The following is a 17541-nucleotide window of genomic DNA, read 5'->3' on the forward strand; positions in this document are numbered from 1 at the left end:
ATTTGTTTTTTATTTGTTGTCCACTGTTCACAGAATGCACTATTTTGCAAATCTTGTGAAGCATTTTACGTGCTTCAAGTGTATCATCTTATGTCTAATGAGGATATACAGTGCATCTGGAAAGTATTCACAGCGCATCACTTTTTCCACATTTTGTTAGGTTACAGCCTTATTCCAAAATGGATTCAATTTTTTTTTTTCTTTAGAATTCTACACACAACACCTTATAATGACAACATGAAAAAAGTTTACTTAAGGTTTTTGCAAATTTAGTAAAAATAAAAAAAAACTGAGAAATCACATGTACATAAAGTATTCACAGCCTTTGCTCAATACTTTGCCGATGCACCTTTGGCAGCAATTACAGCCTCAAGTCTTTTTGAATATGATGCCACAAGCTTGGCACACCTATCCTTGGCCAGTTTCGCCCATTCTTCTTTGCAGCACCTCTCAAGCTCCATCAGGTTGGATGGGAAGTGTCGGTGCACAGCCATTTTAAGATCTCTCCAGAGATGTTTAATCGTATTCAAGTCTGGGCTCAGGCTGGGCCACTCAAGGACATTCACAGAGTTGTCCTGAAGCCACTCCTTTGATATCTTGGCTGTGTGCTTAGGGTCGTTGTCCTGCTGAAAGATGAACCGTCGCCCAGGTCTGAGGTCAAGAGCGCTCTGGAGCAGGTTTTCATTCAGGATGTCTCTGTACATTGCTGCAGTCATCTTTCCCTTTATCCTGACTAGTCTCCCAGTTCCTGCCGCTGAAAAACATCCCCACAGCATGATGCTGCCACCACCATGCTTCACTGTAGGGATGGTATTGGCCTGGTGATGAGCGGTGCCTGGTTTCCTCCAAACGTGAAGCCTGACATTCACACCAAAGAGTTCAATCTTTGTCTCATCAGACCAGAGAATTTTGTTTCTCATGGTCTGAGAGTCCTTCAGGTGCCTTTTGGCAAACTCCAGGCGGGCTGCCATGTGCCTTTTACTAAGGAGTGGCTTCCGTCTGGCCACTCTACCATACAGGCCTGATTGGTGGATTACTGCAGAGATGGTTGTCCTTCTGGAAGGTTCCCCTCTCTCCACAGAGGACCTCTGGAGCTCTGACAGAGTGACCATCGGGTTCTTGGTCACCTCCCTGACTAAGGCCCTTCTCCCTGATCACTCAGTTTAGATGGCCGGCCAGCTCTAGGAAGAGTCCTGGTGGTTTCGAACTTCTTCCACTTACGGATGATGGAGGCCACTGTGCTCATTGGGACATTCAAAGCAGCAGAAACTTTTCTGTAACCTTCCCCAGATTTGTGCCTTAAGACAATCCTGTCTCGGAGGTCTGCAGACAATTCCTTTGACTTCATGTTTGGTTTGTGGTCTGACGTGAACTGTCAACTGTGGGACCTTATATAGACAGGTGTGTGCCTTTCCAAATCATGTCCAATCAACTGAATTTACCACAGGTGGACTTTAATTAAGCTGCAGAAACATCTTAAGAATGATCAGGGGAAACAGGATGTACCTGAGCTCAGTTTTGAGCTTCATGGCAAAGGCTGTGAATACTTATGTACATGTGCTCTCTCAATTTTTTTATTTTTAATAAATTTGCAAAAACCTCAAGTAAACTTTTTTCACGTTGTCATTATGAGGTGTTGTGTGTAGAATTCTGAGGAAAAAATGAATTTAATCCATTTTGGAATAAGGCTGTGACATAACAAAATGTGGAAAAAGTGATGTGCTGTGAATACCTTCTGGATGCACTGTATAGGGGTGTGCAATAAATTGGCAGCAAAAATGTGTCTTGCTTTATGTGGGATTATGAAAAAGCATTGTGACTATTGTGTTTAGCAGCGGAAGTGCTCCACTCCTTTTCTTTTGCTAACTGTTGCTGGCTTTACAGTTGCATTACTTAATGTGCCATCTCTGCTGTCGGGTATATGGTTAATTGTTGAATTTTTAGGACTTGATCACACCATGCCGTTCCCCACTGGTATTTCAAATGCCCTGCTTACCATTTTTAACTGTGTTTTTTTGTTTAATTAAAAGTCAAAATCATTGGGGAGAAAACATTTAAATTAGTACACATTTCAAGCATTGTGTATTGATGAGAAATAAAACATGAGTGTATCCTACTTCTTGGGAGAAACCGATTCTTCCAACATAGTAGACTCTTCATCGCCTTCCAAACCAAATCGGTCCTTGCTTTGCTTCTGTTTTGTTTTTTGAAAAATAAAATAAAATGTAATTAAATGTCCTATTAAATATTGCAGCTGTCATTTTGCACATTTCTTAAAACCAAATAATTTAACAGAGAAATAATCAGGCAAGTGTAAGATAACAGAAGTCTAACACGTATTCATAAACAATAAGAGAAATTGTAATAAAATATAAAACTACTTCTTCAATTTTACCAGTGTTTAATTACAATAATATAAGTTGTACAAGTTTATTACTTGTCCTTTCTAAGCATTTTAGATTGCTTGAATTAAATTAATAAAAGTGACAAAGGCTAGGTTTAATATAACAATATAAATAAATACAAGTAAATAATAAGCCAAATAAAATAAGTAAGGCAGTCAGGCTAACAAATAGAAGTGAACCTTTGTTCTCTAAATAAAGAATCAAAATATAACAAAATGTATGACAGCTTCTTACTGTTAGTAACACTGCTAAGCATTACTTGACTGCTGGCTGCAGTTATGAAGAATTCTTCTTTAAATGATTCACTTATCACTAATGAAATACAAACCTTTTTCAGAATAATATCGATATATCCTGCAATGAGCTGAGAGATCTGCTCGCCTTCAGTAGTCTGCACTGAGTAGTAACTTTCCTGGTATTCCCCAAAGTCCTGTGAGGTAAAAAGTGGTCTCATTACAGCACCAGAACAATTCTACAGCCTTTCCTCTCCATTGACTTGAAAGCAGGGGCCTGTTTGGTTTTCTGAAAATTTGGAAAGCTATCTTGTGAATTGCTCATGAAATGATTCCAAAGTGGTGCAATGCAGGCATTGTTTATTCTATTAGCTTTTTGGTTTCCTTCACTTATGAATTAATTTGGCATCAATTATGCTTTTCCTCTAATTTTGACAGCCACATAGTTGCTCAAGCTAAAAGTAACATTTCTTTCAATTAAAGATGGCCAAAAAAGCAATTACACAAAATTGTTTAAATGCATCAAATGCATTCAATTTGAATTTTAAGGTAGAATAATCAAAACTTTTCATTCCTGAGTGACCATAGCCATGTTAATTGGTACAATGTCCATGATGATAAAGATATGTGGCTCACTGGAGAGGGTGGGATGCATCAGAGTGCCACACTATGCTTAATAGTAACATTAGCAGTACTTGTAATATGATAAAAAAGGCAAGAATTTTAAAGATGTAATGTAGCCAAAATGTTATGTCTTAAAACGTCTTGCCGTTGCAGCATGAACCTTTTTATTCCTTGTCAGATGCATGGTGACCCAGCAGTACACCCACCCCATGTAGTATAAGGTCATACATTTTAAATATTAAATATTTGTGGAAAAAGAAACAACACCACACATGTTAATGGTTAATGAATAAGTGTGGTAGTTTTCTAGTTGGAAGTTATTTCTTTACAAACATGGTATACAGGTATATGCATTTGCCACATGAAATTGTGTTCTACAGTTAAGTGTTTTCTATAAATTAAAAAAAATATATCTTGTCTGCACTGGCATTTTATAATGAAGGACATGGTGCACGGAGTCTCCCAGCCTCACACTACATTATTATTCCAAATACCTCGAGAAAAAAAAAAACAGTTTTTGTAAACTCAGGTAGGCCTCTGTTTTTTTATCTTGTCATCACCAAGCAAATCGATGACCTCTCAGGCTCTATGGCTTTGTGTTTGGCAGTCGTGTGAGGACAGGTTTTGCCGTGCAGCAAAAGAACATCTTTTAGGAGTCTTTCTCCCCATTACAGTCGAATAGCTGACATCAGTTAATTTTGAACACAACAATTTTTTGTTTATTCTGTGGTGCAAACAGACAGATGTGTAGCCATGCCCATGAGCCAGCAGCTGCTCACACACTGGCAGGAAGGTTAACAGCAGCAAGGAACTGAACTAACAGATTAAGAGTCAAAACATTGCAAAGTCTCGGCAAAAAAAAAGTTACATGGAATCAAATAAGGGAAGAAACATTCTGAAGAACTTGCATTTTAGCACTTTTGATGAAGGCATCCAACTTTTCTTCTTTAATTTTAAGTGTTCTGAACATAAGTACATTTTTTCTTTAGAATACAACAAAAATATTTTGTCGTCTTGATAACTGTGCATTAAACAATTTTATATTTGAGATTCTATGACGAAAAGCTTTTGGAACTGTCATCTGTAACACAACAGCTTAAATGCTTTAGCTTTCATTTTTATGGAAAAAAACATTGGATTGGAAATTTCAGTGCTGCATCTCCGGATTTCAGAATTCTGTTGTTTTTTTGGTCATGTTTATTCTCATCAATATTGACACACTAAGTTATTTAATAACTGTAATTTCCATATCAATAGATCTTTTAACCCAAAAAATGAAGTTCTTAAAATTTCTTCTTCATAACATATCCTAACTTGTTTAATGAAGCTGACTGACTTTAATTTTGACAGTTTTAAATGGTAAAATATGAAGTGCTAAATACTACTCAACAGACAACTCAACACTTATTTTTATTTACTTTTATCATCAAATAAGGAGCATTACACCATCCCTACCATATTAACAAATTAAACTGTGTGGAGAAAAAAAATATATTGCAGTTCATTAATAGTCAAAAACTGTGTTTCCATACCAGTGTGAAACTCTTAGGAGATGCTGCCCATCTCTTTACAGTTGTCAGTGGCCATTCTTGAACCACATCTTTGGTCTTTTCATCGACACGCATGACTGAATCTTTGGTAATACCCAGTAACCTGGGTACCAGCTTGTTTTTTCCCTTCATTTTCTCCTGTAAGGAAACAAAATCCATAAAATACATAAAAAGACAAGTTTCTGTGAAATCCTGGGATATGTCAGGAACATACAGTAAGAACGTATTTCCCATACTGAATAATACTTCATAAAAGTGCACCAGCAATGATTTAATTTTAATTTTTCCATATACTACTGGGATTTATAAGTAAATAAATGCAAATTGAAACTAACTTAGTTTATAAGTAAAAATACCTTTTACCCATCTATTTATTTGTCTGAAATTGCTTTTTCCATTAAAAGATGTGGGAAAACCAATGTATATAAGTTGGGAACCAACTGTGAACAGGATAACAGTGCCAGTCGTATCGGGCACATTCACATATGTGTGCACACACACTAATTCATGTCTGTCAATTAAGACTCACCTAAACTGCTCTCCAACTCAAAGTGGTGTAGTGTGATGCCAGCCTATCATGCACAGTTTTAGGATGTAAGATGTAATCAGAGTAAAGGCAGAAAACCCACAGAGAAAAATGAGAACAACATCCAAACTCCAAACAGAAATTGTGCAAATAAGGAATAAGAAAAATCTAACAACTACAAAAATAGCACACTTTTTAATTAAGTGTATCCTGAGAAATAGCAACTGCAGCAAGCTGGCTGCCTATCCTTTGCACATTTTCTTTCCTATAGCAAACTTTCCCCAGTGCAACATTCATTTTGACTGTTCAAAGTTTATGCTGTATTTCCCACTTAAGATTTTCAGTTTAGTTGTTTTGGTCAGAAATATCAACAGATATGCAGTTAGACAATAAACTAACTTTTGGTTCATTTCCACTTACAGAACAGTCACTTTATGCATAAGAAAGGATAAACCCCCTGAATGAGACACTGGAACAATCTCACTATCATGCAACTGCATGATCTTAAAAACTTAATATGTTAACAATAGAGGAACTTTTTTTTTTTTTTTTTACATTTTTTTATTAAAATTTGCAGTGAAAGTGAAAACCAGAATAGAAAATATTATGTAAACAGTTATTAATTGTTAATCAATCTGACAAGAAAGGATGGACTGAAGGGACTTTGATATCGGACAAGCAAATCTAGCGATAGGATACGTATCCAACAGAACCGAAGGGGGATTTACAAAGCAATAATTCTGCACACAAATATGAATGAAAGTGAGCTTGAATGATGGGGGCAGATTATTAAGAAGGTGGACAATTAAAGGAACATCAGCAGCACAGAACTTCAGAGGAGATCCATAGGGAAGAGAATGTAGAAGACGGTCCAGAATAAGAGCTGAGACCATCAGCATTATAAGGTGGCATAATGTGTAACAAAAAATAGATGAATAAATAGAAGGAGATGATAAACTGAAAATAAAGTCCCTTACCAATGTTACTAGTGAGAAAAACCAAGAACAGAATGGGTCTGCTCTTCTTATATGAAAAACAATGAAACAAATCTAAGAAGAGACACATTTTACTTGGAGTAGCAAGTTAGAATGAAACCAAGATAACAATGTACAGTAAATATTCTGCGCTGACCTATACAGTCTTTCTGCCATTTGAAATTAATGACCTCCAGCAGCCTGAGGGGAAATAAACGAGAAACAAACATAATAAGCTCAGGCTCATTATATTTGTTTTGCTGGCAGGCAAATATGATACTCCTAAAACAATGATGATTTCCAAGTAATAAGAAAAAAAAACCTATTTTTATAGGTTTATAGGACCATTATTGCATATGGAAACCAAATGCAACAGTAAAAACACACAGTAACTATGAGTTAAAATATCTAAATCAATATTCATTACTAGCAAAAAGACCTGTCATTGCCAAGGTAATGTGTGATAATGAGTAATACAATAACAAAGCATACTTTACTGTAAATAATTGTCATTTTTTTCTATTTAATTATTAAATTCCTCCATTCAATACACTGGCTCATTCACATTAACTTACAAATTACTCTGCTGCTACTGTGTTTTTGTCACAGGAAATTTTAAAACCTCAAACTGATTTTACAGTTGGTTTATGCAAGCAAACAGTCAGTACATTTCTAGAGTTGCATAAAAGAGAAAAGCCCTTTGACATTTTGGGTTCACAGTAGTAATGCAGTTGTATGAAAAGAAATAAGCAACAATATTACCACACACACAAAACAGGTAATGGCTAGACAATGCTATCCTACAAGGCTTTGAATTCACCATGAAGTTATCTTGCAATCTAAACTGAATAATCTTTGAGAAAAGTGACACAGAATTGACTAGAAAAGCTTATTATATTAATAAGAAACCTCCTACCTGTTGCTGTGTCTGCATCTGTAAATAAATCAAACTAAATTTCTGTGTTGCAGCAAAATAAACACCAATTCTTTGCAGCATATTAGTGTGTGCTTTATGTAAACTTAAGGATACTTTAAAGCATGAAACATGGTTTCTGAAAATAAAATGCATGACAATCATTCGTTTCATTTTGATGGACAGGTGTGTCTCGGGTTATCCAATGTTGTAAGTCAGAACTTACACTGGAAAATGTTGTCAATGAAAAATGAGAAAATATACATAATGCTTTATTACTCACTTTACAGAGAAATGTTTTAAACACAGTGATGACAACTGCCTGGGTGAATCCCTGCCTTCCCTTGCTGATTCACAATGTTATTGTAGTTTAAGTCATATAACACAAATAGCTTAAATTAAACTAAACCAAAGATATGTATGCTAGAACATGTTACAGTTTTTGACAATGATACGCTACCTCTAGGAGCTGGAAAAGGCTGAATGCTGAAATGCACCAGTAGCTGACGACTGTGAGACGCATGTCACGTCTGCTGAGGAATCCCTCATAGTGTTGCCTTTCTATCTCCCAGCAGCTAATTTCTGTGCAACAGTCCTGCTGGGTTTCGTACTTAGGAACTGGGAATTGCAAGCAGTAGTTTCCACCACTAAGCTTGGTGGCCAGCAGCTAATCTATCTATATGTGAAGGAACTTATTATTAGGCTATGTGCATCATCAGTTACATTCGGTGTCATCAAAGTACAACATAATTGAAAATGGTGACAAATGATGTACTGTAAAATGCATTGGTGTTAGTGATGGCTGCCGTGTAGTAATCTGTGTCAAAATTAGTTCACTACATTTGTAAGTAAAAAAATATACATTTCCAGATAAATATTAATAGAAATTCAATCTGCAAAAAAATGCGGATCTACAGTATGTGCTCTTTCGAATCTGTGGAATTGTCTTTATAGTTAAGATGGCCATAACCTTAGACCCCGCAGTATATTCAGGAATATTGCTATTGCTTTTTCTGTTCCACCTGAGGGTGAGGTGATGGTTGGTATTTCTACCTCATGGATCCAGTGGCTTGTGCTTGGCTCCTGAGCCAAGTCACCATCCATGGAGTCTTTACTTTCTCTCCATGTCTTTGTGGGCTTTCCTCAAGGTTCTCCACATTACCCACAACATCCCACATACTTGAATGCTAGGTGATGATGATCCTCAATTGCCTGTTTGTCCAAGTGTGGATGCAAATGTGACTTGTTCTTATCTTGTGCCTGATACTGTCAGGATAGGCTTCAGAACTGCAAAGACAAAGCTTCCTTCTGGCCATTCTATGAAAGACACACATTTCCAAACAAATAACACCAACATCGCAAGAAGTGGTCAGCAGCCCCATTTCAAGTCCATGTGTGACTATGCCTAACTTTCTAATTTACATTCATCTGATGGAATCTAAAACTGACTGTACAGTAAATATATAACACTGCCAAGGAGTGTGCACTGAATATGTTGTCATTTTACAGGAATATGTATTCATAAGTTTTAAATTTTAGACAAATAAAAATCATTAAGTCAGTGGTTAGTGAGTTGAAAAAACTATTAAGACTTCAGGGAACAGAGACATTTAGGGAAAAAATGGCTTCAAAAAGGATTTATATACAGTGTACATATATAGGTTTAGTAAAATGTGTAACTGCCATACCTGTTTTAAGTGAACACTTGATTAAGTACACCAGCTTGTTATAGCTCGAAACAACCAATCAAGTGCGTGCCAACTGAATATGGTATATGCTCTACTCATCATGCAGACATGGTCAGGTGGTTTAGTTTAGTTGTTGTTTGACCAAATACAGTATTAGGATAAGCAAGATGATCAAAGAGATTTTGACTATGGTATACTTGTTGATGTCAGGTGAAGAAGCAGGAGAAGACATGAAGTGCTATGAACATGACAGTGACTTCAGTTTACTCCAGTGGCTTACACAGTGCCAGGATCTCAATCCAACAGAGCACTTTTGGGATGAGGTGGGACAGAACAGAACTTTATATTTTTCTTCAGGGGAATATTTGGCTTTTTAAAGAAGCTCATTAAATAAATAAATGCATGGACAGACAGACAGATTGATAGACACACACTACAATCTTAACACATACTAGAATGGCTAAAAAGGAAGAAAAAATTTTAAAAGAAAGAAAAGAGAATTTCTGACTTGGCTGTCCCAGTCACAATATGAAGCATTCTGCAGGTGTATTGCTGTATTTTAAGTAATTTTCTACGGGATTAATAAAGTTTTTCTGATTCTAATTCTGTTAGTATAAATGAGCTCCGGTCACGTTTCTTGACACACATCTGCTGAATGGCTGAAATTCGTTGGCTGAAAGTCCTCTGTGCTAGTGTGTCAGGGAGAATGTGCAGCATTGTTCATAATAGCACTCAGTTTTGTTTTCATTCTCTCTATTCTCTATTACCTTCTGTGTACTATAACTGGGCTTGCCCTTTTAATTAGCTTGTTCATCCATGCGGCTCTCTTCAAGTGATGTTACCAGCCCAGCACACCTCAACATAGACATTCACACTGGCCATCAAAGAGTTATAGAAGACGTGAAAGATGTCACTACCCGCATTACACGAACACAGTCTCCTAAGAAAGAAGAGCCTGTTCTGCCCTTTCTTATATAGTTCCTCTGTGTTCCAAGACCAGTCCAACCTATCATTAATGCAGACCCCCAAGTACTTGCGTGAATTGTGTGATGGTATCAACATTAACTAAAATCCCTATGGGATATTTCTGCCACCTTTTTGAATCTGTGCTCTAAATGAAGGAAAAAAGGGTCTTACCTGGTACTAGATAAGTGGCCAGCAAGTGGTTTTGTGTACGTGAGGTATCATATAAGCACAAGATTAAAAAACATAATAATAAAAAAAAGACAATACCACAAACAACCAACATTCACTCACCAATTACAGTATTTAATCAGATTCAACAGTTAAAATTATTACACAGACTACTTTTTTCCTCTTGGCTGTTAGAAAATGCCAGTTTTGTAGTGGAGCTTCCATTAAATAAACAAAGCAGAAAGGACCTTTTCACCCCAATAATTAAAGCAGAAATGGTTTTAACTTTCACGAAGAGTACACTTAATCCCCATGCAGTGTATTACAGAGTACTTGAAAAGTTACATTCCTCAACATCCCTTCAGACAATGGTCCACTTTCCAATACATCCTGAGACACATAACTGCCACCCACTAGACCTGAAGCTGGAACGTGGAGCTCAAGTTTCTTCCCAATGTAAACGCAAGGGTAGCACAATGACCTACAACAAAGCAGGCCCGCAGTGTTTTATTTTTATTAAAACACGATTCAGTCAAAGAGATATGCATTTATAAGATGAGCACAACTGGTACAAAGCTATTCTTACAGTAGGAAAACAAAGTAAAAGTGACTATCAAATAGCATCAAGTATTGTAAATCTATTTAGGGAATCTAGCCAAAAATGAGACAAAGAGACTGCTGAATAACATAAAAAATCTTTTTTGGAATTTCAGTGTGCACAAGTGCAATAAAATGAAAGGCGATACTTTATGGAATTAAATATTGTGAACTTGAACCTGGACACAGGCAGACAGACATCATTGTTTTCACCACACACTCGTTTTATTTACAATATTTACAGCAGTCCCGCGCTCAACTCCCCAGTGCCTCTTGCACCAATTCCTCAAATCCAGGCCTTACAATGCCTCTCTCTCTTTTCTCAGGCCTTACAATGCCGCTCTCTCTTTTCTGGCCGCCTCCAGTCCTCCCGCTAGCTCCGTCCTCTTCCACCCAACTTCTGCTCTCGACTGAAGGGAGGCGGCCCCTTATATCCTGCTCCCGGATGAGCACCAGGTGTTTCCGGCATTCCTTCCTTGGCCACGCCCCAGCGTGGCGGAAGTGCCGGCTGTCCTCCCGGCAACTCTCCGGGCGCCACAATAAGTCTTCCCCCCAGCACTTCCTGGTGTGGCGAAAGTGCTGGGCTCCAGGGTTCCTCAGGCTCCAGGGCGCCGCCTGGCGGTGGCCATGGGCCCCTACAGGGTTGGGCTTCCAAGCCCTCTACCCGTGGCCCCCTATACAACCAGGGCGATCGCCCCCTTGCGGTCTGGAGGAGGCACAAGCCCTCCTCTGGTCTTCCTGGGCGTCCCGGCCGGGCTCCATCCCCGGCCCGGAACCACACGGGATAAACCGGCATCGGGGCGCCGACTGGCGGTGACCTCGGGTCCCTACAGGGTTGGGCTTCTAAGCCCTGTACCCGAGGCCCCCAACATAACCAGGACGGACGCCCCCTCGCGGTCTGGAGGAGGCACAAGCCCTCCTCTGGTCCTCCTGGGCGTCCCGGCCGGGCTCCAGAATATTAAAAAGAATGTTCCTTGAAGACCTCACTAAAATATGTTCAACACGGTCCACTGATTCATAGGTTTAGCAACACGTTTATAAGTTACACGTTCCTACAATTCTGTGCTCTGTTTCATAAAAAAGTCCAAGAGATATTGATAGAAACCCTCAATTTCTGGGTCTAATGCAAGAAAAGAACAAAACAAATATATTTATGGCAAAATGAAACAGAAATATTTCGCAAAATTACTGAAAAAAATTAAGGCCATCATGGCATAAAAAGACATATTTGAAATTCTACACAACTGCAAATTTCTTTTTTAACCTCACTTCAATGGTAAGCTGCATACAACGGAATAACCTTTTACAACTTGTCTATTTAAGATAACTATTTTTACTTTACAAAGAAAAGGGTTCACAAACAACATTCTGCTACTTGATACAGAATGGCAGGACAAGTTAAACCAGAGGCCTTATGCATAACGCCATGTGTAGAATTCACACTAAAACATGGCATAAAGACAAAAGCGGAAATGTGCATACGCACAAAAAAAATCCAGATGCATAAATTTGTGTGTATGCCAACTTCCACTTTCTTCCGCTCCATAAATCCCATTCTGTGTGAAAAGCAACACACGTGCACACGCCTGCTGCAAACTCCCCAACTCCTCTCAGAATAACGCCTCTTTGACTATGCAAATCAATATAAATAGCCCTTAAGCTCAGCGTTCTATGAAAAGGCAATGGCAAAAGCACGGGGGAACATAGTACGTTTTTCCTTGCCTCCACTTGGTATTCGCTGCAATTCTTCTATTTGTTGGTTTAAACAGTGGTATAAACAACAAACGGAAGTTGATCGAGTGACATAGAATGTCGGAGAATCTTGAAAGCTCAAGTTCACAAAGTCGAACAGTGCCGAAATAAAAAAGAAGTTGTCAGATATCAAAGTCGCCGTGAAAAGGCAAGTTGTAGCCCACTGTGAGTGTCATATGAAAGCTTATTAGGGTACAGAGAAAAGAAAAAAAATAGGGACACAGTGTAAAAAAAGCTAGAAATTTCCACTTTAATCTCAAAATCTCCACTTTAATCGCATAGTTTATTTTGTCATTAAAGTAGAACATCATAAACTTCTTCTTAAAATCATTTAATTTACTAGATTCTCAAATACCACTGTATCTAAAGTAACACGTTAAATGCTTTGTTTTGTATTTGACCTTCTATGTGCTCTGTGTGTGTGAATCACTACGTGCTTCTTAAACTGGCTTTCTCTTCCTCTGACAGGACAAAGAATCCATTACATTTGTGATATTACAGCTCTCTGAATAATTTAAATACTGAGATGTATACTTGATATCATTTTCATGATGATAGGAGTTAACGCATGTTATTAAACTTGGGAACATGGTGGTGCAGTGATGAGCTAGTGTCCCGTCCACAGATTGTTCCTGCCTCATGTAAGATGCTTGCTGCACCATGCGCGACCTTCAATGAAATAATTTATTACAGCAGTACTTTCTCTTTCAAATGTACTAACTCACCAATTCCTGTCCTTCCTTTTCTTTCTCCAAATACCCAATCGTCACACAATCAGCTCTGTAATAGACGTTAAGCCATCTAGAAGCTTAGAATGCCGATTCTTTAAAACTTTTAAGGAACATTGAAATGTCTTCGTAGTACATGTTTAATTATTCTTTCCATCTATCCTTCCAGTGTCAAGCCAGTCCCAGCAAGAATACAGCAAGGCAGGAACAATCCCTGAATGGGGTGCCAGCTCGTCACTAGTGCTGAGACACCTCACATGTTTAATTATTAACAATATAGATTATTAAAATAATGTTAACATTTTATCGTATAATGTAATAAACATTTTGCTGCATGTCATCTTAAAAATGATATCATCATATGTAAATACACGCTTTACAAAAAGTCTTAGGTTGTGCAATATTATAACTGTATCGCAAGTTTACTGTGAGGTAATTGTACTAATAAGTACAAACAGTTCTACAAGGAGCACTTGATGGACTGATTGAGTGCGTTTATAGTTCTTGGGATGAAACTGTTTCTGAACCGCAAGGTCATTACAGGAAAGGCTCTGAAGCATTTGCCACATGGGTGCAGTTCAAACAGACAGCATGGCTGAGGCAGTGTGTGCTAGATGCTGTATAGCGATAATTCTCTTTCCGATCAGCTGCTGTAGAGCTGTGATTCCGCACTCAGGTACAGTGGGATAAATAATTTGAGTGGTGCAGTGAGAGTAATATGGAAAAAGATGATCTGATGTGACAACCCCTAACGGGAGCAGCTGAAAGAGGAAGAAGAAGAAGAAGGTGCAGTGAGAGTAACAACGCTAAAGCAGCTATGGTATTTGGAATAGTTTGGCCATGCCGTGGACCATTATATTGTTACAGATTAATTACAATCAGATGCCTTAAATTAATAAACAATATGCAGTTAATTTCAGTGTATTTTATAAAGCCTCGTCAGGGACATGGATCTAAAAAAGAAAGGGAAACCACACTGGAATAGTAGCACTGCTTTTACACTGGGTGCTTCCAGTTTGCAAAACTGAGCAGAGAACTTGCATACGCCAGGGACTGAGCTACTGTGAAAATGTGCGTGGACGTGCGCAACATTTTTGTGTGTATGCGCGGTTTATACATGAGGCCTCAGGAGATGTAATCAGAAACTAAGAAACCAAAAAGGGGCAAACCCAGAAAATCTCGAATAAATTTAATTATGAAATTCCAAAATGCAATTCAAAATGAGATGAAAAGCAAAACCAATATTTGAAAGCCAAGAACCCACAATCTTAGATGGTGGACAATCTACAACTCCGACCTTTATATTGTCGCTCTAATGGCATTAGCAAATGTGACTTCTGAATGCAGGGCCCCTTTTGCTTCATGCAACCAGCTTCCAGAATGACGGTGCCCATTTGAAAACAAAAAGGCACTGCACTATTTTCCAAATCAAAACCAAAAAAATGGCTTGAATGTACAAATATTATTATCAAGCAACATGAAACAACAATATTTCATATTTCCAGTAATAAAGAAAAACTAAAAAAAGCTGTAAGAAATCTCAAAGTTAAAAAATAAATAAAATATGCTTCTTTTCCAGATTATAACACATTGCCTAGTAATTGGACCTCACAAATAATGCTGAGTGACAGACAATTTTCTGTCTCTTCAGTTTCTGAACTCACTTATTCTAATATAGGAGTTATGGGAAGCAACAGCCTAGCCTGGCAGAACTGAGTGCAACCAACAGCACTAGACAGGACACCAGTTCACCGCAGAACCAACTTCACACGCAGACTCAAATCTAGGCCCCTGAAGCTGTGAAGTTTCTCTTTTTAAATTCTTGCTTCTAAAATCTACAGTTTTTCTTGTATGGAATACCATTAAAAGTTATTCACCATCTTGGATGTTTTCACAGTTTATTGTTAAATAACACTGAATCACAGTAGATTTAAATTGGCTTGTGTGACCCTGATCAACCGAAAAACACTCTTTAATGTCAAACTGAAAACAGATCGCCGCAAAGTGATCAAAGTTACTTACAAATATAAAACAAACGTACCTTCAACCCTTTTACACCCTAGTCTTAAATGTCTGACCCTGTTGTGATTGGCGCTTCCATTAAACCTGCTTCTCAGCGTCTGTCATTTCGAGACGCCTTGCTTGCCTCCTCTCCATACTTTCACCTTTATTTTTAAGAGTGTAGACGTGTACCTAATCAGGAATATAATCTCCTACAATGCTATCCTGAACTGTGTGCTCCATAGTGGCCTGGAGGTGCTGTCACCCTGGCCTCACTCTCTCTGGTCAAAGTCAGGTGCACCAGGTGTCCTCTTGGCTGTCAGCATAGAGGTTTGCATTCCCCAAACTCAAGTTTTTGTGGAATAAATTTAAGAATTGTCAGTGGACATGAACGGTAAGTCAATATTGATGTGGTCGGGAGCAGACGGACACAACGTAGATGAACTTCTGAGAAAATTGCATCTTAAAATGTAAACAAATATAATCATCCATACTCCAACCAACTCTGCTTCCTACAAAAGTGTACATAGTGGTAAAATAAAAAACAAATAGTGTGTGTCTGTGACACAGTGGAGGCTCAGTTTGTAGATTAATAATTACAGACATCGCTGCTTGTAAAGGCACATGCACAATGGTGATTACTGTTTTCTTTTCTTGAGCATCCACTAATACATGCTGTTTAAGGCGTTGTCACACTTAGTCCATTTGGTGCAGTTTGTTCAAACTCTGATGCGATTTCCCTGAAAGTCTGCTTTGCTTATGTAGATGTGAACAGGCCAATAACACTCTGGTGCAGACAAAAACCCAATTCATAATTTCCACCTTTGAAGGCGACTCTCAGCAGGCCTCCTACTCCTTTTATTGTGTGTCTCACATTTGCACTTCCTCTTTGATTGTGTCACGAAAGCCAAACTGCCCAATCAGATTGTTTAGAGCAACCAGACACACCCACCTTAGCACATTAAGTATGTACACCTTGATAATGAAATGGGGAAATAAAATATGTGCTGCTAGAAAAGACATAAGAGTAAGCTAAACCGCATTTATTAGAGAGACTTATTAAAGGCAATGCACCAGCTACCGCCGTTTCAAGTATACCATATGCATGTAATCTTATGAAAAATAAGGAAGCAATTAGAAGGATCTGCAATTGTGTAAGATTTTATTTTTTACTTACTTTTATTTTGTGGAACACAAGGCAAAGGTTTATTAAGGTTATTAGGCAAGGCAGGCAAGTACGGTATGATGACGGAAGAGTATGAACAAAAACCAAGGCAATATGCAAGTTTTTGCACAGTATATATGATTGAAAAAATACATTATAAAATCCTATAAATATGCATTACAATTTTCTAAAAACCTATCTAATAATTTTTAAACCACATTTATTTCATTTCATTCTTTTTTGTCAAAAATGTTAGCTGTTCCAAGAAAACAAAGCATAATGAAGAAACCAACCATGGATGTAACTTCAGTCTTCTACAGATCACAGACATTCACCAACACCAGGCCAAATTTAGAGATGCCAATCGACCTAACATGTAAAGTATGACTTTAGGAACCTGTAGGACACCCCTGTCATCACAGGAAGAACAGCCACATTTCAAGTCACCACCAAGCCAATAGCTGAACTCAGGTTCATGGAGCTGTCAGCCTGTAGCACTAAAGATGTGCCACCATACATTTCAGGTAGTACTTTAAAATGTAGGCAGGCCAAGCTAAATACTTGTCTTTTAGGATTAGTAACACAATAGATAAGCTAAAGGGTAACAAAGACCACTGCACTTTAGTAATCCTATTTCTATCGTTTGATCCTTTAACAGCCATACCTGCACTAACCTTACTTACCTTTACTAAAAAAAAAGACACGCCATATGTCCTCAATGACCGAGCCAACTTCACATACTTGACTTTTGCTTCTATTTCTGTCATTTCTCCACAGTTTTTATGTTCCTATCAAACACAATCGAAAATTAGAATTTAGTAAAAAGCATCACATGGCTGGAGTCTGCTTACTCCCGAGAAGAATGGTACTAAACTTCTTCACTTGACACAATGATGGTGATGATGATCACTCTCACAGAGAAGATTAAGCAAAAGCCTACTTGATTAAAACGTTTCTAATATTTCCAAAGTATATGAATTTAAAACTTTTTTTTTAGCACAGTAACCAGTTATTCCCACCCCCACATTACATAAATAAAAACTTCTTCTTTGTAATGAAAGGAGCAACTTTTATTAGACAGCAGACATGACATAATTACTCTTTAAACACATAGCATGGGAAAAGGCCAAAATACCTGAAAAATCTTCTTTTCTGATCCCCTCTGCTTTATGTATTCTTTTGGCAAAAATTCTTTCAAACTAAAAATAAAGGAACAAAAAAACAAACATTGAGAAAACAATGAATCGAAAC

The 17541-nt window shown here is 37.9% G+C and overlaps 1 protein-coding gene across 2 annotated transcripts in view; it reads right to left on the reverse strand.

Annotated features, from left to right (window-relative positions):
* The window catches only part of tln2b (talin 2b), a 679676-nt gene that overhangs the window by 231372 nt on the left and 430763 nt on the right, over positions 1 to 17541 (reverse strand). For both annotated transcript variants that reach the window (XM_039773443.1, XM_039773442.1), the window contains exons 10-14: positions 17426 to 17489; positions 16974 to 17078; positions 4795 to 4950; positions 2734 to 2835; positions 2118 to 2194 (exon numbers count right to left, since the gene is read on the reverse strand). In XM_039773443.1, coding sequence (XP_039629377.1) covers positions 2118 to 2194; positions 2734 to 2835; positions 4795 to 4950; positions 16974 to 17078; positions 17426 to 17489 — 504 coding nt within the window. The remainder of the gene's footprint in view (positions 1 to 2117; positions 2195 to 2733; positions 2836 to 4794; positions 4951 to 16973; positions 17079 to 17425; positions 17490 to 17541) is intronic.

Source organism: Polypterus senegalus, chromosome 12 (assembly GCF_016835505.1).
Source record: "Polypterus senegalus isolate Bchr_013 chromosome 12, ASM1683550v1, whole genome shotgun sequence".
NCBI lineage: Eukaryota > Metazoa > Chordata > Cladistia > Polypteriformes > Polypteridae > Polypterus > Polypterus senegalus.